A 27,322-nucleotide genomic window follows, 5' to 3' on the forward strand; every position below is an offset into this window, starting at 1 on the left:
GCGAGGCTGTTGGGTGGCGATGGATGTTGCGATGAGGAAGGAGAGGTGGCGACAGCGGAGACGATGCTACAACCGACTCTCGCCGAAGCCAACGCCTTTGTGTCAGAGTTATCCCTCACCCTCGCTATCGAAGCTTGCGGTCGCTCCCTATCCGTCGTCCAATCTCCTTCTCTGGTACAGACTGCATTCTGGAAATTCATTAAGTGCCTTCGTTCTCGCTAGGGTTCAGTGGAAGAGAAACTTTTCTTTGATCGGAGCAATAATCTGAGAAAATGTATGGAGGAATACATAGCATGGAGGAGACAATAGCATGTGGGATATATGTGGCTTTACAACAAGGCCATTTTTGGCAATTGATTTTGTCAATTTGATATTCCGATTCCCAAAATCTCACGCTTGAAATGTATGGTTGGGAGAGCTCCATTACTTTGTAGGAATTGACAATACCATTCTCTAAGCATTTCTTTGTCTAAAAATACCTAAGTAGATACGTTTTAGTGTTGATCGCTTCTTGTTGATAATTTTGTCAATCAACTTCTCAAATCTTCTTTTGCTGATAATTTTCAAGTTGTGTTGTCAATGACTTCATTGGCAATTTATCGATCCCTTCAAATCGTGGACTGTTTTGTTTTATCAATGATTTCTATTTTCAACAAACCCCACTCTTATATGTTAGAATAATATAAAAATGATTGTTGAAGATTTGAGTAAGTTGGTTATTGAACTCTAGATTTGGTGTGAGAAGAAGAAGAAGAAGATTGCGCACGGCTTTCATGTAAGATTGTCAGCCGAATAAGAAAGTCAAAAGAAAAGGGACAACATAAATGAAGAGAGGGAGGAGTCGCAAGAAAAATTGGCCAGTAAAAATTGTGGGCTTCGTTTGTCCTCTTTCATTCATTGCATGGATCAAATAAAGAGGAAAGAAGGGTCCATGAAGGCCCATTAATGCATGCACATGTATGCATGCCATGAAAAATGGAGGGGCCGTTGCTATTGCAGAGATTTGTCTTGCAGGCACCGTTGCTATTATTTAATGTTTGTGTGTTTTCCTTTTAGCTTTGTTGACTTTTGTAGTTTCACTTTAATGTTAACAGAAGGAGTGTTGAAGATTTCGTGTGTGCTATGTTTATCTTCATCTCTATTGTAATTTAGTGTTCTGCTATTATGTAAGACGTGTAAGGGGTGTGTTGTAAAAGAGTAGCCACCACAAAGCATTCTAAGAACAACTTCTCCCTTCGGTCTTCATTTGTGCCTTGTTCCGAAATTTTCAAAGTTGCCATTAATTTTTTCCTTTTTTATTCCAACATCATTGACTAGTCTATCTTGTCGATAATAATAAAAATTTGGTCATCTTTTGGTGTCAACAATAATGAAAATATATGTGTTGATACATCTTAACGGGAACTAAATTAGTAAAACACAGAAATTATATTATGTTAGTTTGATTTATGTCAATGTCAGTAGGGTAAGTAATCTTTTGCTCTGTTGTGATTAATGAAGAACAGTGACGGAATTTTGTGATCAATTGCGTCGCTATCTGCCCCCACCTCCCCTTTTATTATTAGATTAGATAAACACATTTTACTCAACTTTCTTGAGGCGAAAGAGACTGATGCTAAAACATCACGTGAAGAGAGAGAGAGAGGTTACAGAGATCCAAGACTAAAAGTCAGCTGCCACAGTGCCCGTAAATAAACATGCAGGGGTTACGAGCAATCGCCATACCCACGTCGGAGACTGCAGAGAACGAAGCCAAGCTGACACAAACCGTTTTCTTTGTTCTTTCTCAGTGAAAAGCCACCAGTGTACGTGTTTGCGTGATCGAGTACCGAGTGTGTGCAGGCAAATGTTCGTCAAACCAGCAAAATAAAACAAAATGATCAACAAATCGATCATAATGAAGTAAATATGTGAAAATATGTCTTCTTCTTCTCCTCCTCTTTCTGAAGTATGGCGCCTCAGATGGATTAGGTCTCTCCAGGCATGTGCAGTTGAATTGATCATGTTGGACGAGTCTAAGGAGTAAGTTCTTGCAGCCTCTTGATCGCGCTTGGGTCGCTCCGTGGGCTGAAGGTTAAAAATAGCTAGGTTATCGATGCTTCTTTTACTTTTCTTATCATTACATCTTCAAATGGAAATCAAACTTGGTATACGCAAACAACCCCGTCAAGATCCAAGAGATTCAAATGTACTTATGAAGCCCTGCATCAAAATGACAAAAACCCTTGAAAAGGAAAGGCCATGGAGTGGGAGAGAGGGATCAAACCAGCGTTCAATTGAAACACCCAACGGCCAACTCATCTCAATGTGTCACCATCCGGCACCACATAAGCATGTCATATCTCAGGCCCCCTCCCATTCCTATATAATTGGTATCCATCCTCATAGGCCTTTCCCACTTGCACTACAGATCCATTATAATCCACACTGACCAGCACTCGCAGTTGTACTTGGCTGGGAGCTAGAAAACGAGACCACCGAGAGAGAGAGAGAGAGAGAGCGAGAGATGAAAATGATGGAGGCGAGGAAGGATGTGATAAATAATGACTTTGCAGAGAAAGAGAGCAACTGCATCAACGGGCAATCGTCCGCGTCCTACCTGGTGTGGAACGACTTGACGGTGTCGGTCCCCGCTGGTTCCAAGAGGAAACTGCTAAACCAGCTCAGCGGGTACGCTCAGATGGGTCGGATCTTGGCCGTCATGGGTCCTTCCGGCTCCGGAAAATCCACTTTCCTCGACTCATTGGCAGGTTTCTCCGCTTCTCTCTGCCAACCTCCTCATTTCGGAACATTTTCTGGCAACAATATATCCATTTACTTGGCCTTGTTGTATTGCATTTTTATTTGAGTTATTAAAAAGTCCACCGCCGGTGAAATCCGAATTCCACCTTCGAAGCTCTACGTACGAAACTCCTAGTGATACCGATACTGTTACCGAAAGATCAAGACAACAAGCATTGCCCATATATGGAAAATATAGCAACTTAATATAGTCACCAAAATCATTAATAGCATCGAAAAAATTGCAAGAGGCTACGATGATTACCCCTTTCCATTGCCAGATCTAGTAGTGTAGAAACGAAAGTGCAGCAAACTGTTTATTCTCATATGAATTGGGTCTCCCATGTATATTGATGCTATTCTCTTTCGATATCTATTATGTATAGTTAAACTCACTTTATTTAAAGATTAGAAATAGAATTACATTAAAAAAAAAAAAATACGGCTTATAGAAGTAAAATAGTGATGATATAATTATTTTTGTAACTAATAAATTCACTTGATATAAATTCTAATAGCATAATAAAATTCTTATAAAAAAAATTAAAAGATGAATAGTATTTAAGTGTAACTAGTTCATAGTTATATCATTTCATCTGGCTTGATATCAAAATCCTTTGACATTGAGGCGCAAACATACTCTACAACGATTTTGTCTCTCATTTATATTGATGTTATTCTTTTTCTTTCTTGAATTATAATATATAATTGAAATCATGTCATTAGAAGAAGAGAATAAAATTAGCTAATGAAAAAAAATTAAGAAGATACAACTCTTAAATTTCCGGTAACTAATATCAATATCACTTGGGAGTTTCCATATATGGTGCACTGAAAGTGGGATTCGGATTCCACTAGCAGAGGACATAGAATAACTCTGACTTGTTCACCATGGTTTTAAAAAAGAAAAGAAACTCTTGATTTGATCAGCAAGACCACATTAATGATATCATGCTATGATAACATAGCGTATTTTTGTTACACCCATGTAAGCTTGAGGGTTTTGGTGACAAAAAAGGTTTTTGAGTATTGATTTAATAGTGGTCATAATTTAAAATTTTAATTAGTTGTATGCCCTTTGTAAGGGACATGTTTTGTTAATTTGTAAGATGTTTGTGATTTATGTTAATGTTCAAACTATTGAAAAACCTACAATCAAGTCAAAGACAAACGCAACCATTGGCCACTCTTCCCACATGGGAAGGGGAGGTGGGGAGTTCGTATCCCCACCTTCTCAGGTGGGTTGAGGTGAGGATAATTTAGCTTCAAGTTCGGGTTTTAACTCTCACACCTCTGCAAAGATGTAAGACAAAAATCTAAGAGTGAGAGTTAGAGTAGAAGTAAAGTAATACAGACAAAAAAAAAAAAAAAAAATCAAAGACTAGGCACATGTATGAAGCATCAACTACTTTATTTACTATTTGAGTCGTATGTCCGTGAAAGGAGTGCCAATTCATCAAATCGAGAGATTCTTGAAGGTCAAGACAAGCAAGGTGGCTGTAATGATGAATAAGAAAGTTGGGACTTTTTTTCATGATCTAATCCTCTTAAAAATCACCACTCCCTAAAAAATCTCCAACTTTATATTTACATCCTAATTTTGCCTCGAACTTAAAAAATTTCTAACTTTCACTTTAGTTTCAAATCAACTTCACATCCCAAAATCGCCACTAGTTTTTTTCTCATGTCATCAATATTGGAGGTTCTTGTCATTCCGTATGAAGGTGAGGGTGTTTAAGAAGACGTGAGTTCCGATTGTAAACCTCTAACTAGCTTTAGTATTGAAAATTTCAAAGAAAATAGTTACTTGTTTTGAACGTGGGGGCAAATTTGGACTACGGTGAAATTTTTTTTTTTTTTTTAATATAAAAGAAGTTTGGGCCATGATAATTGGGGGTTTTCTAGAGAATTAACCTTTTTTTTTTGTCATGTTCTTATTATGGCCCAATTTTTTTATTTCATAAGAAAACCACAAATCAATGGTACCCCAATCCAGTAGTTTTTATCCAATGACGTTGTCCAAGATTCGACCCACCATTCCATGTGTACTTGGCAGAATCTTAATGAGGGTCAGATGTGGGTGCCAAATGAAATTGGTATTTCATTATGGGACTGAAAAAATTTGGACTAAAATTAGGCCACAATTTGAAGTTAATGTCTTTTTATGAGATAAAATATATGGATCAAGGCTTTGATCCAAAGCCATTATTTCTCAATATTTTTCTACGAGAGAAGAAATTGAGTCAACATTGAGATTCAAGGTAAAGTTGATGCACTTTAAAAGGAGTCGCGCTTTATGAAAGCGCCTTACGGATCATGGCCCAGAGACTTTCCTGAATCCGGGGTCGACCCGTCCACTTTATCCCTAGGCTTGACAAGACAACTTCAATTTAAAGGGATTATTTGGTTGCTTGTAGTTGATATGGGACAAGAATAGTGTAGATAGAGACAATTATGGCTTACGCATTCCATATTTTAGGTGCATAATTACATTTACTACATAAGTACGTATACACCAAGAAATACGTGTTTCAACCAGTTAGTAGCCACTTTAGTTGACTACTTACTATGTTTTGCTTTTTAGCAGGTCGGATTTCTTCTGACGTCAGAAAAGAGGGAAATATTTCCCTAAGTGGGAGGAAGAAGGGGTTCCTAAACCACAATGATCTGGTAAGCATATCAAAGTCCTTAGGCATAAAGTTAGCTTTTGCTATAAATTATTTGTTGGGGCAGATTTAATATAACAAAGTAAAATAGATTATGAGACGAGTATCTTGACTCTTGCGGAAGATAATTCTCTTTATTTTCAGGATTACTATCATTAAAAATTTCAAAGTGGTATTCCATGACATATCTATCCCAAAAGAGTTTTTGTTTCCCACAAAACCCCAACTATTCATTCGATTAACTAAAAGGAAACTTTAGTCCAGTAATTCTTAGATCATCATTGGAAAAACAAGATTGCTTCCATCAGCTCAATCCTGGCAATAGTTTCGGTTTGGCATACTACTCTGACCAGTGACCTCTAAAATGGCGCATCACTAGGCCACTCTTCTGTCAATTTTGTTTCATGAAGCATTCCTTTAGCCTTCAAAAGATTAAATCATATTTTCAACTTCCTCTAATTCAATCTAGTGGTTTATGTGTATGACTGGACGATATTCTTATAATCAAAATTTGGCAAAAAAAAAAAAAGAGTCAAAAAATTTGGCTGGTTGGGCCATGTTTCTCCTTTCTAAAATTTGAGCTTGTAAATTGACAAATAAATTTCTATCTAACGATTGATATTTCAATCGGGGTCCCATGCTTGCATTTAGATGTGAGAATAATTTTAGGATTGAATTGGGAATTAGAGAACTAGACCAATCACTGATTCGGTTCTAGGTTCCAATGCACCCTAGTCCAGTTCCATTTTTTAGGAATCAATGGCTGCCGAGGGAACTGGGACTTGAGAATCAAAGATAACAAATATCTTGCATGAATCACAATTTCCAAAAATCAGCTTTTGCTCGAATATTAAAGATATGCAATATAGCTCACTTCAATTATATCAGCAAATATCCAATAAAAATCACGGATGCATCATAAAATTCCACGTACCATTTTTGTCATAATAAAATGATAATATCAATATGAGATTTATTTGATGACAAAAGGTAATAAGAGATGCACTAACCGGATTTTGTAGAATAAATTCTGACACAATTACCTTTCCTTCCATCCATAATAAGATCACGATCAATCAAAAAGATTTTTCCATAATTGATCAAAGCTCCCCCTCAATTTGTTGCCTTTTGAGATGATCACGATTCTTTTCCTTTTCTTTTGGATTTGCTTTCTCCCCTTGATTTCCTCCATCGAATTGAATGCAGTTGAATGAGACTCGATTCCTAGTCTCCGTATGCTGAGTTAGACTCAGATTCTGAAATGTGCCGTCAAGCATATATTTCTTTGCACATCATCTCTGATAACTAGGGGAATGAGAAAACCCTAAAGAGAGGCTTTTACTTTTTGCTGATAAGAACTTAGATGTGCTTATAGAGGGGTTTATATTAATTTTTCTTGCAATCAATAACAATCAATGTGCATGAGGTCGTCAGTAGTTGAAATAAGGGTTACTCCTAGGAAGAGTTATAATTCTCTACTAATAGTCACTTATAAAGTTCTAATAAAGGAATTAGACCGAGACTTAACATAAAAGGTTTTCAAATATTAGCAGCTGGATAAAGCGGCAATAATGTCAAATATTGCACTAATTTTCCAAGACCATTAGATCTATTCTAGTTTCATTTCCTGAAAACAAACATATAACAATTGTGTCTTGTTGTAATTCATATCATTCTATGTTGTTCATAGACTGAATAAATTACCCTACATAGCATTATCTAGTGGGAATATGCAATGGCGAGTATCATACTATCACAAAATTTCACATGGCATTCAATATATTCAAGGTACTTTTGTTGTGCCCATTAAAACAAAATTGGAATCCATGGACCTTTTGCTCTATAAGACCGTAAATATGGTGATTAGTTTGGTCATGATCTTCACTAGATATTGGCCAAAGCTTATGTTATCACATGTTAACATGTATGTCGATAATCTAGATTTTAATTTCTCGCTTGGTTTAATTATAACACCTTCTACTTATATTCTATTATTGATGTGTATGTGTGAAATTGAATATAACATGTCAATGGAGGTGGAAGGATGTGAGGCAATGACTTTCATTACGTGTGAGGGATGTGGATGATTGATGACTAAAATTCAATAACTTAGGTTTCATGTTATGTGTTTTGAACTTTTTATTGTTTATTTTATTTTAACGTTCATCTTTTATAGATTATTTCTATTGACAAATGAAAAACTGTCATTTTTGCTTTTGCATTCACTATCATTTTGCTTCACTAAAACTGCCAAAAGAAAAAAAAAAAAAAAAGAAACGAAAAAGAACATGTTAGACCATAAAACCAATCTTAGAACCTATGACAAGACAAGTTACAGGTTCCACGGTATACAAGACGAGTTTTATGTTTAAAAAAATGGGGAACCTATTTTAATGGGTAGGTTCTAGATTTCAAGTGGAATCGGGACTACTCACCCCTACTTAAATCTTCTCATTTTGGCATTTTTTCAGTCCTATGTGACCCAAGAAAATCTTTTCTTGGGTACTCTCACTGTCAAAGAGACAATAGCTTACACAGCTCATCTGAGGCTTTCTTCCGAAATGACAAAAGCCGAGATCGACGAGGTGGTAGAAGCAAACATAAAGGAGATGGGACTTGGAGACTGCGCAGAGAACAAGATTGGTAACTGGCACTTGAGGGGCATAAGCAGTGGAGAACAGAAAAGACTCAGCATCAGTCTTGAAATGGTGACAGACCCGCTGATCTTGCTCCTTGATGAGCCTACCACAGGCTTAGACAGTGCGTCGGCTTTTTTCGTGGCAAGAGCTCTAAGAAATATTGCAGATGAAGAAAGAATAGTTATTTGCTCAATCCACCAGCCCAGCAGTGAAGTTTTCGATCTTTTTGATGATTTACTCCTTCTGTCGAGTGGAGAAACTGTGTTTCTAGGAGAAGCCAAAATGGCCATTGAGGTAATAAAGAGTCAACACTTCATTCTTACTCAGACATTTTGGCTGTGCAGAAGCAAGATAATGTAATTTTAAGTCCTGGTGCAGTTCTTTGCAGATGCTGGATTTGCTTGTCCGAGGAGGAGAAATCCCGCTGATCACTTTCTGCGGTGCATTAGCTTGGACTTCGATTCTGTAACTGCTACTATTGCTTTCTCATAGAAACTATGTTGAGTTTTAAATCGAGCACTTCTATACTCTGCATCAGTTCTTGTGATATGTAAAGTGACTTCCGAATATAATTATCAGGGCTTGCTATTTTATCTTGCAGCAAACTCCAGCATCATCTGGTTTTTCAATGAACATGAAAACAGCAGAGATTAAAGCCACACTCATCCAAAGTTACAAATCCTCAAAGTATTCATGCAAAGTTAGGAAAAAAATGCAAGAAATTGCAGCTACTGTAAGCACTCCAACTCAGAAGAAATAAAAATCAAGATAATGCTTATGCAGTCATTTTTCCTGTCTTTCCTGCTTACCATAGTTAATGAACAATGTCTCCAACTGTGATTTTTGAAACTAATGGAGTTACATCTATATTGAAGTAGCATTTTCCAGAACTGATGTTTTCAAAACTGAATCTCTTCTGTTGAATGCTGAAGGATTATCAGGTCTGCCAGTTGAATAAGAATACTAATTCCAGCAAGTGGAAGCAGCTCAGGGTTTTGACTCATCGGTCCTTCATCAACATGTATAGGGACATTGGATACTCCTGGTTGAGGATCATGCTCTACATTTTATCATCAATAAGTGCTGGAACTCTATATTTTGACATCGGATACGACAATGGGGCAATTATCAACAGAGGAAAGTTTGTTTCATTCCTCTTCGGCCTCATGGTATGTTTGTCTTGTGGTGGTGTCCCTTTCTTCAATGAAGAACTGAAGGTATAGCAAAGCATCAAGGCTGATCGATTTTCAGCTATTATATATCAGCAGTATCTTCATACTTGAGGTGATATTAGAATGATTTGTTGCTAGGACTAGAACTAAGTTTCCTCTGCAGGACAGACAAGCTCCACCATGATAGGTGTGAAGTTGCATGTTGAAGCCTAAGACGCTGTAAATAACACAAATCTAACTAAAGAACTTTTAGTTGATGGCCTACTCCAACTCATAGTCACAGAGGAATGTGAGTATTGCACAATCAATTGGAGAGATTAAAGCTAAATCAACTAAGTTTTTTCAAGGGATGCTTAAGATTATTCATATGGGATCGATCTCATCATCAAAGCAAGAATATACATTAATTACATAAAAAAGGAGAAATCTCGGCAGCGTATGACATCCTTTTCTTGTCTATCTCAGGTATTTTATGCTGAGAGACTCAATGGGCATTATGGCGAGACCCTGTTTGTGCTTGCAAATTTCCTTTCTTCGCTCCCTTTCTCAGTGGTGAATTCTCTGCTTTCAGGAACAACGATATTCTACATGGTGAAGCTTCATCCAGGATTCTCTCACTATGGTTATTTCTGCATTAACTTCTTCTGCTGCACCACCATTATTGAGAGTTGCATGATGGTTGTGAACTCATTTGTCCCCAACGCCTCGATGGCTGTAGTAACTGGAATTAGTGTCAACGTAAGCAAATTTTCTCTCTTAAACTTCCCTTCCTGTAATCCTTATAAATTACGTTGTCGTTCATAGCTAATTTTTGTGGATTCAGGTTCTAATGATGATGGCATCACAGATCTTTAGACTTCTTGCTGATCTTCCCAAGTTCTTTTGGCGGTACCCCATGTCCTACATCAGTTTTGCCAAGTGGGCAGTTGAGGTAGTTAGTATATAGTGATTAGCTATTTTTCCGAAATCAAGCTTGAAAATTTATCAACATAGTTATGCATAGAGCCATGACATGGAAGACATTTATCTTCAGTTTCAATAATATCGTCTGCCTAGTAAAACAAAACCAGGAGCATGCGCTACTGCTTGCATTGCATATTTAAACTCATTGAAGTTAAAATTCTCATCTTCCGCCTGAGGTACATTTATGAGAAGGAAATCTCAAAACAACAGAAATTAAGTAAGATGCCTTTTATTTTGATGTGAAGAAATGGGTTGAATGGTCAGACAATCCCGCCACTCCCTTCTTCCTTTTCGGATTGTTGACCCACTCTTCCATATGCTAGAGGTTAGGTTAACCAATGTAATAATGTAATACTATGAAAATTCTGTTATCAGTCTCTTTCATAGATTGATCAAAACACCACCAGGCTTCACCACATGTTTCACTCCGTCTCTTTACTCAAGCTAGAGCTTCAGATAATCAAGGCTTCTCAGAAGTAGTTCTGCGACTAGCCATGGCAGTCAACAATACAAGCATATGATTTGGATCAGTGACTTCGAGTTCTCCCAAATATCTCATGAATTACAAGTCACTCATACAAATCATTCACATGCCTTGCAGGGTCAATACAAGAATGTCATGACCGGTCTTGAGTTTGATTCAGCAGAGCCAGGAGAACCAAACTGAAAGGCGAGATGATCCTCAAAACAACTTTTGGCATATCACTGGATCATTCCAAGTGGTGGGATGTAGCTGTGCTTCTGTTTCAACTGTTTGTTTACAAAGTACTGCTCTTGTTAGTGCTTAGGTACAAGAAGAGAATAGCCCCCCAGTTATGGTTGTCGTCACAAGTGTTACTCAGGGTGTCTTGACAAATGATTTTGGTGCCAAATAGCAGCTAGCATCCCTTATGTTTCCAGAACATACTTACTTTATCGGCAACTAATGCACCATGGTTATGTAAATGATGCATATGTCTCCAGTTGTCGCAAGTTCTAAATGCAATTCACCTTTTTCACTTCAATGTTATGACTAATTTGATATTGGTATACGTAACGTGACAAAATTTAGACCTAATTCTCGGCCTGAGGTCCACCACTTCCTCTTTGTAATTAATGTAGATTATAAACCTCTTACAAAGCACAAAATTTGGACATACGGCATTGGACAGACGGCCCATTTAGTGCCCCCTCTCTCTCTCTCTCTCTCTCTCTTACAAGCTACTGCAAGATTCGGTGTAGTGGATAATAAAGTACATTGATTACAAGCAAAACATATGTCACGCAATGAGTTACAACTTATATTGAAAATAAAGATTAAGCAATTCAAGGGTTGTACAAGAGTCAGATATAGCTTGCACTCATTTACAAAAAGATAAAAAAAAAAAATGGGAGGTAAAGTGTAAACTGTCTTTGAACAGCCTCTCTGTCCCCTTTTGGCGCACCAAACATTTGGACACCGAGCTTATCATACCCATGACCTCCAAATCTAATCCATGGCTGTGAAGCAGACCCAGGTGGAATATTCAGATCTCTCTTTTCCCCCAAAACCGAAAGGGCCAAATATGTAAAAGCCAAGAAAGTGTACTTGTCCTCGAATGCCCAACTTTTGAGGCGCCCAGGATAAACAAAATCATCATAACTTTAAGATGCTTTGCAAGAAAAACCGGTATCCTCATCCTTCCTACTTATTTCTTCTGTTTTTTCCGCACAGCATTATTGCCATTGCGTGCTCTGGATGCTTTATGATTTCTCATTGAGGTTTCCATGCTCATGCTACCTTTTAGTTCCATCTTTCTCTTTTCCCCGCTTTTAAGTTTGTGAAAGGTCCTCTTCCTTTTCTTTCCAGATTGTTGGATTGAATCTTAGAAAATTTCCCTGCAGCCAAATCACCATTCTTTTTAGAACCTTCTAATCTGCCATCAGCAGTAAGAGAAGTTTCATATTCTCCTGAGTGGGGGGAGCCATCTTTGTTCTTCAATCTCCTTTTGTATCCTCGTCCCCTGACATCTTTCTGATTTGCGGAAGCTTCCTTGTTCTCTATCCTGCCTTCATTTGAGGTTTTGTTTCGCCGATTCTAAAAGGTCAAACATGCGATCATTTTACAAAACAATATTACGACCTCCAGAAATCATGCACTGCTAAATAATATTTCTGTAGGATACACATCCAAGCGTTGTTGAATTCATTACCTCCATAACTGTCTTAAGAAAACCCTTGTACTTTTCTGGGGTAACAAGCTGAACAGCAGCAAAACCACACTTCCTAGTCATTATCTCAAGAATGACTGTGACCTGCATATACAGTGATAATGGACATTCATTACAAGATAGCAAAAAAGAGGCCCTTGGAAGGATGTGTGCATGGAATTATCACAAAAAAACTCAGCAAACTCCCAGTAAATTTCACATGCCTTTGATCTGAAGTGATGCCTGGAGACAGATGACCATGAAATAACACCATCAACAATGTCTGAAAGTAAACTCTGAAGGTCTTCATTTCGTAAGCAAGACACTACTACTTTCACAAAACCTAGAACAGCCTGCAAAATGTGTACGAAGTAACTCTCAAGCCATGCCAATTGGGGCAAGAATCTACTTTGGTAATGGTATACTCACTTTTATCACTTCCACCGCTTTGCTTTGTAGCAGAGAAAGAACAGAAGGAATAAGATCAGGAATTGATAGACAGATATCTGTATCCTTGTAAACTAGTACGGACAATGCAGAAACAGCTCCACTTGTAATTTGAGGTGATGAACCAGAAAGATAGCCCACTATCTGAAAGCACGTTATTTAGAATCAAAACACTATTACTTGAATAAAATTACAATCCCGAGAATTGCAATTGTCCAGTAATAAATCACTGTTAAGAACTACAAGCAGAAAGGAAAATTGCAGATTAGGTTAGACAATTTCTACATAAGTATGCTCTCCCGATCATCTGACAGAAAGTCCTGTAAGCAAATAAAATTCCCCGATGTTCACAAGACACTTAAAGTGTTCATCTGTGCAGTGCATATAAAACTTCTTTGGGCAACCATTTACACGAGGAACCCAAGCTTTAATAATAACACATGAGAAAGGGACTCCACTACCCCTTGATTAACCAATTTGGCTTCTTAAAATTTCTCAATTTTTCATCGGATGAAACAAATGCAAAATTTCGATTGAATAGGCTTAGGGGCCAACAAGGCATCCACAAGATACAGACCACATGATTTTAAATTTTGCCACTTGTATTTCGGTTCTTCGTTTTTCTACTGGTTAGAGGGCATTAATCATCTTCTCCTCTGGCTGCAACTGCAAAGCCTAATCCCTTGGCAGAAGCAGCTAGACATGAATAAATGAAGGAATATGCCGTGACTCAACCATACTGCAGCCATGAAATTAGCTTTATTCTTTTAGAAGAGAAATATGTTTTAAGGCCTCTGAATCAATTCGTAGCCATACCAGGCTTACAATCTTCAAATACAATGCACATACTTATAAAGATTTTAACCAATACCAGGAAGCAGTATACACAAGACCATGAGGACTTCAGTCCACTGTTTCCCAATTTTGCAGGAACAACAACATGGCCAAAGAAGAGGAATTTAAATAAACTACATTCTCCTTCAACTTTTCCCCCATCTATGGATGTTACGTGAGGCAGAGCAGAAACCAATTATTTACAACACGAAAGCCCCTCCAGATGACAACTTACATAGGATCTACCATTGTAAAATACGTACGTCAGACAAGATAGAAGGATCTGCTTCAACCTCTTCCATTGTTGTTACTTTCAACTGCCTATGCCTCATGTACCCATTCTTTTAAAGTTCTATTTTTGTTTTCCTTGCATGTTCCTGATGTTCTAGAATGTATGTAGTATCAAACATGTCTTAAAATATAAGCAGTAATTTCCACCAAAGCTACACAAATATGTCCCATAATGAGGAATACCGTACCATGTTAATCAGTTTCTGACAAGGTGCAACTGAACTAACAGGCGAAATGCTTCTCAAGCTGGAACTTATGTTGATGAGAACATCATAAGCTTCCTTCCTAGATTCCTCCTTAGCCTGCAAATTTCATGTCACAACAGTGATTAGTGCTGAAAGTAGATCATCACCCCCACACTGTAAAGGAGGTTCTTACATCCTTTAAGACAAGTATAATCTCATTGAGGATGAAAAAAGCTTTTGAATCTTCTTTCTCCTCCTCCTCCTCCTCCTCCTGCTGCTCCTCCACAGAGTTTATCTGCATGAAGAATCAACTTGACATGTCAAATAGAACAGCATATGACATCAACAATAGAGGTGCTTATATTACTTAATTTTGAGCTACAATTGCAAATACACCATAACCAAAAACTTAAGAATCCGTTTGCAAGAAGTACATATATGATTCCTTCCATGTTGAGACACAGACCCAAAAGAAAAAAGAAGTTTTTGGCCTTAAAAGCGGAAAAGCCATTCATGACATTCAATATTATTTTAACGAATTAAGGGAAGATGGGTGAATGATGATAGTAGGATCAGGTTATTAGAAATTTAAAAAATTGTGAGATTGGCGAAAACTGATCTGTTAGGTTCTTTAAGCAAAATACCACTTATATAATCAGTTTTAATTTTTTTAATTTCCACAAAGTTCAATAAAAAACAAAAGGGTGATGAAATACTCCATGCTTAGCTCTGTACAAGAAGCTGTTAGCCATCCATACATTTAGGAGTTTGGAAAAGTGAAAAAAGTTCAAGAGTCTTCATATTCACAAATACAGGCACATTATACAGACGTTACACCTGCTGTGAGGGTGAAATTCGAATTTCCTCTAGGAAGGGAAAGGCCTGCTCTTAGATCAAGTCTTAATGTCAAATTTCCAAAGGCAAACTTCAACTGAAGGAGATCCATGAAACATTTTAAGAAATTCCTTCGAGATGGAGGGAATTGCCCAAGTAGGAGGCCATGCGAATATATTGTGGGGCCAGAACAAAAAATGGAATAGTATTTAATTTAAGGATTGTGATATAGCTGCTCACCTGCAGCATACAATCTAGGCAACAGAAATAGAACAAAAGCCAAACTCAAAGAACTGCTAAAATAACTGTTCTAGCACATCAAGAATATAAAACAATGAAACACGAGGAGAAATTTATTATGAAGAAGAAATGCAATTTCTTCTTGAATAAATGTTGTATACTTTGCTTTTCAGTGGGACTAATCTTGAGCTGTTTTCACAACACAGGATTAAGACATTTCTTAAAGGCTCATTGCACTCTTATTCCAAGACAACCAGCCCAGGACATAGCTCATATTCAGTTTACGAAAAGAACAAGAAATGGCTTCTATTTACGTCAAAACGTGATATATACACTAAAAATGAAGGACATAAAATTCTGCACTTTTTTCACAAGAATAGTAGACACCAAACATACAAAAGAAAACAAGTACTGCATTGCCACAAGAAACATTCTGACCTTTAATGCATGAACTATCAGAACATGGAAACAGGCAAAGCGGCTTCTCAGAGTTGCAATATCAGATGGAGTCCTTAGGCCAATTAGTAAATCAATCAACTGCGAATATTGAGATGAACAAAACTAGGGATGCACCTGCATAATAGAACTGACAGAAAAGCAATCACTTCCAGTAAGAATATATCTTGAATGGAGATACCACACAAACATACCTCCAAAATTTTGCTCAAAGCATTATAGGCTTCAGCATGGCCATGGTCATTGCTTTCCTTGTGGAAGAAAATTCATGAATGATTTAGGCTATAGAAATCACTAAACTCATCCATTAAATCAAGAAAACAAAGCTACTATTCTTAAAGTCAATGCACACCTGAAAAGTGTCTTTAACAAAGCTAAACACCAAATCAATGAGATCCTTCTGTGCTCCTTCCATAAGAAACGAGGATATCTCCAGTAACAAGCACCTGGGTGAAACTGCATTCTCTTAGTACTATAACGGGAGTGGATTCATCACTCTGTATGAAGGGGTGTGAGGGTGTTCTTTCTTTTCTTCGTACTTGCATAGAACATGACAGGAGCGGATTTATTATTGGATGCATCCTCATGATGTTACTGTACTTGCATAGAACATGACAGATGACAAAATGTCATCAAGAAGAGGAAACAGCAGTGCCCAATTTCCATAACATGGTAGCTCAAAATTCTGCTAGCAGAATATAGAATCTATGCATACGGACGCAACCTAGTAATCTCTGGCATTGCTAACAGTAGAAAAAAGTTCTGGATGCTCACAAATAGAGTTGGTCTGTCGATAATCAGACATCTGTTACAATGAATTGTCAAATGTGACCTAAAGGACTCCCCCTTTATCAAGTGTATCATCAGCAGTCAAGTGTATATGCGTATGTGAACATATATGAATCTTTCATTTTAATCATTAATATAGCTTGCTAACAATTCTATCCACAAGCATTCTCTCTCCATTACCTTTTAGCATTTACATCAATGGCATGCTCATTTCCTGGTTCTTTGTCCGTTGATGCATCCATTTCATCTCTTCCCCTCTCGAACTCATCTCTCTTATTTAGAATGCCAAATCTTTTGAGAAATGACACAAAAATTTCTCTGGTTGCAGAAGAATCCGTGATAGAAGCTAAGCAACCAATAGGATCCTGAGAAATCAAAACTGAGCATGATAATCTAACTCATATTATGTATGTCAATTACTAAGCAATGGGAAAAGTAAAAGGTAATCCGTGAGCATTGACTGAATATATATCTCAGAGTTAAAGTTCTTTAAGACGGCTACTCAATACAGCTTCCTTTTGCTAATTCAATGCAATCCACAGGACTCAATCCTCTCTTTCGAAAAATTCATTTGCAAAATTATTGAACTCTTTATAGCGCCCAGAAGTTTGATCCAATTAACAAAGCATCCACAAAGTTCTATAACTCACATGCATGACGATCCCTTCCACAATGACCAACCTAATCTATCTGACCGAATCTAGTACTTCAAAGTATTTTGGTGTTCCATGGTGAGTTCAGGGAGGGTAGACACTTGGTACACAACATTGATGCCACTTCACTTCTCATAGCTTTAATTCTTTTTAACTTTTCCTTTGAGGTTTTCTAATAACAAGTACGCAATCCATTGTTTCAATGCCAACCCAACCTCACATAACTTTGACCTTTTTTTTTTTTTTTTTTTTTTTGGTCCATTTCTAAAGAATAATTTGTTGTCAGTAAGAATATAATAAAAAACCATAAAAATTCTAGCTTATGCATGGCTATCATGCTTCTAACATATGTTTTTTGGTAAATCTACACAAGATCCGGCGCCACAAAACTTATCTAACATAAAAGCAATACCATTATTTTCCTTCACCATTTTACATTAAAATATAAAATATAAAATTACAACCAACAAATATAGAAAAATAACTAATCAAGTAAAATAATATTATCTAATCCAAATTTTAATGATATGAACTTGTTTTTGTGCATGTTAACACAAATTTCAACTTGCTTATAATATTTTACAAATTTAAAAGAAAAGGACATGAAAAAGTTCAAGTTGAATCTTAAATTGATAGTCAAAATTATATTTTCTCAAATCAGTTCAACTATAGCTTCCTGAAGTGACAGGACCACATGTCCTATAGAATCACCCTAATTTATCATGCCAAAAAAAGTTGCATTAACCTCTTTATACCAACCAAACTTACTTTCAACAGTCATGGAATGTTGCATTATTTCAAACCTACTCAGCCGATTCTCCACCTAATGCTTTTCTCCATATACATAATTTTTCATCTGAAGATTCGATATTGTCAATGGCATGAGAAAAGGAAAGACAATCATGCCGAGTAGAGGATTCCAAGTAAGTTGTATAATTTTAGGATCACTGCATCTTGAATTCACACTTCATTCTAGGGAGTCAAAAGTATATAACTATTCCGACAGTGAAGGTTTTTCTCTTAATTTTCTGATTTTTTAAAAGCTGCTGTTGTCTGGTGGGGCACACTTGGGAACTATTCTCTCATGCAAAGCAGGGATGGAACAATATTTTTCCCATAGGGCAGGGAATGGGAACAAAATTCCTGGCCTGCTCCTCCCAATGGCAACCACTAGTGCGTGCAATTCAAAAAGTGCCTTGAATGATGCAATCAGAAGTATTAATTGTACTTAAGGAAAATTTACAAGTCAAAAGGGCTGGAGGGAGGTCTAAAAACACGACAGAAACTTCTAGCTAGAATCCCAAAATGTTTTAAGCTTCCATAGGATATCAAATAGCACATAATGACCTAATATATGTCCATGTAGCCAACCCCATCTACGTGAACTGTCTCCACAATACTTTCTGCAGCACTTATAAGAATGATGCGGCCTCACTAGGAAGGAGATTAGGCAGGTCTGAATCTGACCAACCCAACAATCAAATTTAGCATGTCAACTGCCTCATACTAAACAGAAACCTTCGAATTCCTCTCTACTTCTTCCAGCAATTAACATTGACAGAAAGAGCTCCTACTAGTTATACTATTTTCAATCTGGACAGGACTGAGGAGGGAGATGGAGCTTGGATTATCATAGAGTATTAGTATCCTATTATTATCTTATAGTGCACATGAGTCCTATTAGCATCTTTGAGATGAGGCATATGCCTAAAAAATTGGAGAAAAAGTTCAGACAACCAAAGTAAGTGGAAAATTATGAATATGAAAGGGGAGAGGAGAAAACAATTGTGCAATAACTAGTAAGAAATTTAGTATAGAGCCAAAAAAGACTTTAGTGATTGAGGGAGAACCTTCAAGTATGACCTTGTCGCAGGAATGGAATCGACAAATAAGTCCAATAAAAGTTGAAGCAACTCAGTAGAGCATGAACTTAAAGCCTTGATATTTCTGCTTGCAGTTTTCTTTGAGTAAATCGGTAGAGTTTGCAATTCTAATCCGGATGCTTGCACATTACAGGTGTCTAAATCTTTAACTACTCTAGAGCTGAGTACACTTGTATTCTGATTCACAAGGATCTGCAGAATTAGAACAGTACTATCAGGAGATATGAAAATGGTATAACAACCTCTTCCCAGCTAAAGAACAAGTGTGAGCCAAATGTCACCAATGTGGCAAGAAGATCACCTTTAAAGCAAGAGCCACACTTTCATGCATAAAAGAATATTTTTTAAGAAAATCAGTCAATAATACTGCCAAACGTCTAAACTGTTTGTCTGTATCACTTGAACCCCGGCAAAAGGCTGGTAACAGTTTCCAAAGGTCATGAGCATGACCCAGCAGCTCCTTACCAAGTACTGATTTCTTAACTGGAGAAAAGATAAACAGAAGCACAATCAAATCCCCGATGTCACTAAAATGTTAATGATGAACTGAACAAAACTCAAATCAAGTAATGCTGATTAAGGACTCCACTACATACATGAACAATCGGCATTCAACCAAAGCTCACACTAAAAAATATGCATCAAGGAAGGAAAAGTTAATGTCACAGAGGCAGATGAAGAATAAAATTGCATAAACAACAATATTTTGCTCCCCAGACCTGTCCCTCCTATCAAATATCTACAGAATGCAAAAAAACATACCTTGAGATGAACAATTGCGATAAGAAAATATTTATATGCATAATTCAATGGGTATCATAAGCCAAGTAAGGAGAGGTCAACGCTTTGGGATGGTACCTATCAAATGGGATCAACATATATAATAATAAAAAAAAAAATCAAGAAGTTGACAGTTCTGTTATAATGTTTCAGACAAGCTTTCAGCACAGCTTACAAGCAGGTTGAATTACCCAGCTTGATAAGTCTATGGAGACTCTTATTGAAGACTAAAGCTCCTTCTAGCATAGCTTGTGAACATGCAAAAATGATCTCACGTGATGATGATCTATTGCGAGGAGTTTATGATGGACAAAAAAGTTTTTGTATTGAGTTTTGGTTAAACGCACGGAACTTTGTGCACTTATTCCTTATAAAATGTGTCTCCTGTCAAAGAACATTTAGTGGTGCCTTTGCAAAAAGCAGGACTTTTACCCTGCTTAAACTGATTTGAATCTGAATACGGATTTAAAGATGGAGATTCTAGGTTGCTTTTAATTGATAACTCATAAGTTATGCACAACCAGTGGTGAATCTGTGCCAAACAGCCAAGGATCTCCACACTTATTATGACGTCAAATATGATATCTGAAAAATGAAAATCACGGAAACAAAAGTCATGTAGAATGATGACATACCTCCAGAACTAGCACGCTTGAAAGATTTTGCGAGGGGCACAATATAATCCATGTAATACTCAAGTGATGAACCAACCACATAATCTCTTAGAATGGGCACCAACCAAACATTACTAGAACTAAAATTGTCAGGATGCAGTGAAATAGGCACAACAGAAAGCATCTTTTCTGGGCCCATAGCAATTACAGCAGAACCAATACATCTCTGAAGCTGTGAATCACAGTAAATTAAACATTGATGAGTTACCATTCAAACAATCTTCAAACTACACAAGTATTGTTTTATAAAGCTAGACAGTCAATTATTTGTTTCATCAGATAATGGCAAAGTACTATGCTCAAAGCTCTGTTAACTTGTCATCTACCCAATTTAGTAAAAGAAGCTTTTGTTAATCCTTATATGTAAGTAAAAAAATAACCTGCTGTTAATGCTCCAATCAACAATTCAATCTAACTCTAACAAAATTCATGACGACAAGCCGATTTGGAGTTTGCTATGAACCCCATCTTCTTCTTTGCACACTTCAACAGGATAAACATATGAAGCAAAGATGACTTGAAAAATCAAATTTTGGAGAGCAAGATCAAGTAATAGCCTTTACATCATTCTCTTGAAAATCAATTTCGAGATCAAGACAAATCAATTCCCTTTACATCATTCTCTTTTTCCTTTATACATGAAATTAAATCAATAACAAGGCAGCAAGGAGGTGCAAACCCAAGTACCAAAAGATATCAAGAACCAAAAAAAAAGCTCAATTCATCGATAATGACAATAAATGCATCTACATCGACATGCATGTTTTCAAGTCGCATTTCCACTTCCATAAGAACATTGACAAAAAACAAGGACAAAACATATTGCCTTCTTCCATGAGTAACCAGCCTCGCTATGAATGAAAACAACATCACATAATTAAGTACTTTTGTTGCTTCAAAGAGCAATACAGTGACTTTATTCAAGAACCTTATCCATTCATAACATACTCATAATTTCAGCAGCAATTTTAATGACAGAAGGAACACCACTGCACTGACATGCCATGTAGAGAGCTGAACCAGAGGCAAATTGGGCCATCACACTCTTAACTACAGATGATAATGGACATTTTCAGATGCTCTTTACCAGAATATGACAAGAATACTGTAACGCAAACTTGCACACTGCACGAACTTAAAAAGAAGCTAAAGATGATCCTACAGAAATAACAGCTTTCACACCAATGACATTTCTCATGCCAATAAATTTCTGAAGCATACAAATACGTACATGGCCTGTGATAGATGGGCCCCTTTCAGCTGAGGTCATTAAGTGAACAAGTTTGAGCAGGATACTCCTCATATAGATGTAAGAAGTTTTTCCTACACAACATTTAGAGATGAGAGGAGAGGACTGTGGAAATCAGTTTGTGGTCATATTAACAAAGATAATCAAATGAGAAAAAATAGTCTTTATACACTTTAAGAATAGTGCATGTGAAATAAATCCTGAACAATCTCACACGTCATTCTATACTAACAGAGAAAAACACTGTTACCCACAACCAATGTGGCATTAAAAAAAAAAAAAAATGCCATTCCATAATTCAAATGAACTTCCAAGAGAAAACAATCTTCTTTTTCAAGGAATAGGAAAATGAAGGAGGTATGTACACCTAGCTAGTTCAAAAGAACAGACTGATGAAAGAAATGGGCAAAATCCACAGTAAATCCAGTACTCATGATTCAGGACATTCTAAGTCTAAACTTTAAATAATTTGTAACATGTCTGTACAGGAAAACTCTCCCAAAAAAAAATTGCAGCTTAATCACTAAAGTCAAGTTCAAACTGACACCTTATGAAGATCAAATAGCAACACCCAGGACTTTAGAACTTTTACAGTGAAAAATCATCAAAATTGCTGATCATATCCTGTTTGACTTCCAACATGCAAGACAAAGTACTTTTGAGAAGTTGAAACTGTAAACCTCATGCAAAGGTCAAAACTCAATTCAAGTAGAAGTCCAGTTCTGCGTAATTTATAGCAAGGTATGGCACTAATATATATTTCTTTGCTAAAGTTTGACATTTCTTTTCTGTTAATGTGAAATAAATATGAAGTCCTAATGAAAGAGGAAGAATGCCTTCCAGCTTATTTAGTCGTTGAAAAACAAACCAAAAATACAGCCACAGCAGAGCTCGTAAGCCTCTACAATGTTGAACATTATCAGCAAGCCCACAACAAATAAAATTGAAAGTAAGAACTGCAGAAAGTAGTTGCCAAGAAGTCAAGATGGAGAAACATAGAGAATTAATATGGGTTCAGACGCAAGTATAAGCCATTTCTTTCATAATCGAATTCAGAAATGGACATATAGTAGTCCTTGATCAATGTCTGGTAGAACTTAATCATGCCAATCATACAAATCACAAGAAACAAAGAACATTAAATATATTGAGCTTGAGTTATTTCATGACAAAGCAAAGGGTTAATACATGTATTTGCAATTGACGAATGGCAAGAAATGAAGATCTTCTATAGCATACAAGAAATCAAGATGTATGCATACCAAGTTTGAGGTACAAAAGAGAGATTACGGAAAGTGCATGCTGATTTGGAGTTTCGCCATGGGCACTGAGGGCACTTTCCAAAGCAATACATATTCTCCTTATTGCAATTGTTTCCAGACTCTCCTCACTTACGTCATCACTTGGTTGGCTCTCCATATGGAAAGTCTCTTCATTTACTTGTTCATTAATCAAGTCCTTCAAAATACTCGAGGCCTGCGATGCAGCATCAGCCTCACCAACAAGAAGTCCTAAATTAGTATAACCAAGTGCATCAGAAAGCAAACACCGGGATTAACAATATCAAAAGATCAAGTGAACCATCCACAATCTCATTTCCAGTAACTAAAATTAACAAAAGATAAAAGTAGAGTCCTTGAAAGTAAGCTTCCAAGTACATCGACCTAGGCTCCCGAGTGGTAGAGGTTCATTTGTTTATCAGTCAAGGGATAATCCCATACTTCCACCATCTCAAAATTGATGTCTAGACTCTTTGATGTACTGCAGTTGCATGAAATTTCTTGTAAGAGGGATGATACCCATTTGAGCCACTATTTTTTCTATCATAACTCCTTCGTAACACCATACATAAGATTTTGTTTCTATCATAACTCCTCCATTCCACCAAGACAAAAAAGATTGCAGTAATGATTTAAAAAATAACAAGAGCAAAATTATGAAAAATGTTGACAGCAGAGAAAACAAAAAGTAAAAAATATATATATATGCGATTTAGGTTTGACTATATTTAGGAAAGTTAATCAATGAACAAGGTGCCATAGATTAAACTAAAGGGAGAACATCTTTTGATTAACATACAGATGGTTTGACTTTGCTGCATTGTCTGTTCAACCATCGAACTTCAATTTGCATCATGGCCATTAACTACTGCCCTTTACAATTCTTCCAAGTGTGTTGTCATAATTCCAAAACATCAATGACATTTGAATAACTTTGTAGAGTATAGTGACAAGCAAGATACACAATTTAAAAATGATGCACCTCCTTCCACGCACCACTTTACACCACAAAAGGTAAAGCTGCAATCGACAAAGTCAATCAATGATAAAGATTGATACCGCCAATGTTGGAAATTTAGGGCCTGTTTAATTACCATCCTATTTTTATATTTTTCTATTCTTTTGCTCCCTGGAGCAGAAACAGGATAGAAATCCATTTGATAACGTCAATTAATTTTTCTATTAGGAATAGAAAAGTGGCCAGGGAATAGATTTGGAACAGAATCAATAAGTAAAAGAAATCTATTTCTTTGTTCTCGGGAATAGAAATGGAAAAAACTATTTCTAAACATAAATTGGTCCTAGGAATCGAAAAGTTACTAAAGGCACCTGTTGAAGTTAACACAAAATGTGACAAGGAAATTCTCACCAACAAAGGAATCCACCATAGGATACAGGACAGTAATTTTCACGAAAAAAAAAAAGTCTTTTAATTGAGAAATCTGCTCAAAATAACGACAGGAATAGTAATTCAAGAAATGATTAGAGCATGAACCCTACTTATTAAAATCAGCAAAAACAGAATCAAGAGAAGATTAAGATATTTGAATTGTCCCTTATTCCATTCTTTTCCAAACTCACCATGTAAGGCAAAGAGTAGGAGCATTTTGGGCTGATTTGAAATGTAGAGAAGTATGGGAAAACATGACATGATTGTAGAACCAAGATCGCAAAATTAGCTAAGAAACTACCAAAACAAAGCAGTCGAAGCACCTCCTGCCCCAAGAAAGTTAAGAAGCATACCTGCTAGAGACTCCCAAACTACAGGAAGGTTCTTAATCCACAAGCTTGATCCTCCAGTGTGGAATTTATTCAGAGCAACTCTTAACAAGTTTGCAGCAGTCATGACAGTGTCCACCGAGTTCTCTTTTGAAGAAACATAAGAAGCAAGAGAAGTGATGACATTTTCTATCTCTTGAACAGTATCTCCCACTGCTAGAGTTTCCAATAATGCCTCGATGATTTTAAGAATCAGTGTTGTAAGCGCTGAGAACCCGAGACTCATAAGCTTGTCTAATTCTGAAAGAATCTGAATGCTTACTTTGGCAGACAGATACGGACAAACAGATACCAGCACATTAAGCATATGTAAGAATCCTATATTCTCGGATTTCAACAGTTTATCATCTGTAGATCCATCCTCAGGACTTGTAGTCCTTGACCAATCTGCTGAAGAAATGCAACTTTCAAAAGAAGACAGTACCAGCTTGCTTGCTTTCCTAACAACACTAGAGGACTTAAAGCATTTAAAAACCTTTTCAAGACATTCTTGTGCACATCGCCGAACCTGAGAAAACAACAAAACATATCTTCAATTGCTACTCATTTCTTACGATATGCAAAAGAATAGGAACACATTTCCACCTTTCAAAGCCCAATTACGATCAACAAGGCCATAAGGGGAAGAATACTGACCTAAAAAAGGTGACAATTACATGTCGCAAAGTCTAACAAAAAAAAAAAAAAAATCCCAAAGAGCTTAAAAGAGCAGAACTGGATACAGCAATGCATGATTTGCGACAATATACCTTAGGACGCTTGGCCAGGGAGAACTTCAAAAGCGTCTTCAACCCGAATTTCACCGAATCCCAATCCTCCAAGTCGCAAAACCCAAGCAAAACCCCCAAACACTTCACCGCGGACCTCACGCTGGACACGGCCAGCTTCTCCTCCTCCCTCACCTCCGCCAACACCTCCGCCGCCTCCCTCGCCCTCGCGGGCGCGATCCCCTGCGGCGGCACCGCGGGCAGGACGATCACGAGGAACGACATGAGCGCCGCGACCTCCGTGGAGTCCAGGGCCTGCAACGAGGACGTGGTCTCGACGGCGGACATGGCGGCGCCGAAGTAAGAGGCGGGCGTGAGGGGGAGGGACTCGGCGTCGAGGATGGCGCGCATGGCGGCGGCGGTGGCGAGGAGGTGGCGGTGCTGAGGGGCGGAGGATTTGGCGTAGCGGTCCATGAGCTGTTGGCAGACGTCGGCGCCGTCTCGCAGCGGTTCGTCGGCGTGGTCGTGCTCCATCTGTTGATCCTGTTGAAGCAACGAGGGTCGCTCTTCCTGTTTCCGTTGTCTGTGCTTCTGTGGCTTCATGGCGGCGGCGGATGCTTCGATCGCCGCCATGCGGTGGCTTCTCCCGGCTGTGGAATGTTTCGGGGTAAGAAATTCGCCTTTGATGCTTAATCCATGTTTTTTCATATTTTTACGATAACTAAAACTCAGGGGGTCGTTATTTTCTTGCATTTGATCTATATTGCTTCGCAAAGAACATTTTTTGATTACATTGATTAGGTTTGCCTTGTCCCTAATTCCTATCATGTAACTCAACTTTCAAGAAAATACAAAGGGTTAATCTCACAAAAAATCTCAAATTATGCACATTGTAACCCAAATATTCCGAATCTTTTTTGTATCACTAAAGATTCTAAATTCATTTTTTCATGACATATATACCTCAACTTTTTCTTATGTCACAAAAAACCCCGAAATTATATTTTAATATAACAAATATATTATGGATGAAACTGAAATAAAAAAAAAAAACATATATACATATGTTACACATGTAAAAATTTGGAATTTTTTCATGATACAAAAAAAAAATTGAGGTATTTGTGTTGTAAAGTGGACAAATTTAGGGTTTTCGATGACATAAAAAAAAGTTGAAGGTATTTAATCACAATAGATGTAATTTGGGGGTAAATCAAATTTATGGAGCAAAAGTTGTACTTATGATCTTTTCCTTTCAATCATTATTATTTTCTTTTTTTTTATAATTAAAAGGTGTTAAGATTTCAAGGGGAAGTTTTCCGTTTTCAATTTCATCCTAGGTATGCTAAAGTATTCTCGAAAGGAATTCTAGTGATATGAAAAACAAACTAGTAAAATGAACATATGAAGATGGCTTATTATTGTGATAAGAAATGACATCACAAGATTCTTTTTGGAGGAAACAAAGCATGGCTTTTTAATAGGAGTATGCATGGGACCGTACCGGATCGGCTAGTTTTGGTTATTCTCAATTCCAAATTTTTGGAATAGGAATAATCAAACCCTGATCCATACAGGAATCAAATTGCTTGGACGATATGTTCTTTATATATATATAACTATCCTCTTCTTTTAAAGAGTAAAGAAAAGGAAATTGCCGAAACCCTAAACCGAACCGGTCTAACCTAGGAATTGGTCTAGTTTCCAATGCTAAAATGGAATCAGCCCAACCTAGGAATCAATCACCTTTCCTTTTTAATGATATGCAAGAAAGGATAGAAAAGGATAGGAAACTTTATATTCTCTCGCAAAGTTGATTAGAGAACCTATAGTAAGGGCGGGGGTGGCTACG

At 37.1% G+C, this 27,322-nt stretch overlaps 1 protein-coding gene and 1 pseudogene across 3 annotated transcripts; both read right to left on the bottom strand.

Annotated features, from left to right (window-relative positions):
• LOC104428828 overlaps positions 1-27,322 on the bottom strand; it is an 83,628-nt pseudogene that overhangs the window by 34,400 nt on the left and 21,906 nt on the right.
• LOC104425612 (RRP12-like protein) lies at positions 11,467-26,162 on the bottom strand. Of its 3 annotated transcripts, none has more exons than XM_039304871.1 (16): positions 25,513-26,155; positions 24,728-25,271; positions 22,967-23,215; positions 21,687-21,778; positions 20,417-20,627; positions 19,303-19,484; positions 18,969-19,193; positions 16,646-16,830; positions 16,029-16,122; positions 15,871-15,927; positions 14,340-14,441; positions 14,150-14,263; positions 12,819-12,980; positions 12,614-12,742; positions 12,393-12,494; positions 11,467-12,277 (listed from the first exon to the last, which is right to left on the bottom strand). In XM_039304871.1, the coding sequence occupies exons 1-16, from the start codon at positions 26,101-26,103 to the stop codon at positions 11,984-11,986; spliced, it is 3,333 nt and encodes a 1,110-aa protein (XP_039160805.1). In that variant the 5' UTR covers positions 26,104-26,155; the 3' UTR covers positions 11,467-11,983. The 3 variants fall into 3 exon arrangements, 2 of the variants coding, with proteins under 2 accessions (XP_039160805.1, XP_039160806.1); XR_005547745.1 differs by having other exon boundaries at positions 12,135-12,277; positions 12,393-12,499; positions 12,536-12,742; positions 25,513-26,162; XM_039304872.1 differs by lacking the exons at positions 16,029-16,122; positions 16,646-16,830 and having other exon boundaries at positions 25,513-26,156.

Source organism: Eucalyptus grandis, chromosome 11 (assembly GCF_016545825.1).
Source record: "Eucalyptus grandis isolate ANBG69807.140 chromosome 11, ASM1654582v1, whole genome shotgun sequence".
NCBI lineage: Eukaryota > Viridiplantae > Streptophyta > Magnoliopsida > Myrtales > Myrtaceae > Eucalyptus > Eucalyptus grandis.

What these genes read in the sequence shown, in the direction of transcription:
- LOC104425612 (XM_039304871.1), bottom strand. Translation starts at nt 26,103, where the DNA reads ATGGCGGCGATCGAAGCATCCGCCGCCGCCATGAAGCCACAGAAGCAC. An exon ending in CAAGCGTGCTAGTTCTGGAG is followed by an intron (nt 19,485 to 20,416) that starts GTATGTCATCAT and finishes TCTTTTCTCCAG; the next exon opens with TTAAGAAATCAGTACTTGGT. An exon ending in GTGTGGCTCTTGCTTTAAAG is followed by an intron (nt 19,194 to 19,302) that starts GTGATCTTCTTG and finishes CTAATTCTGCAG; the next exon opens with ATCCTTGTGAATCAGAATAC.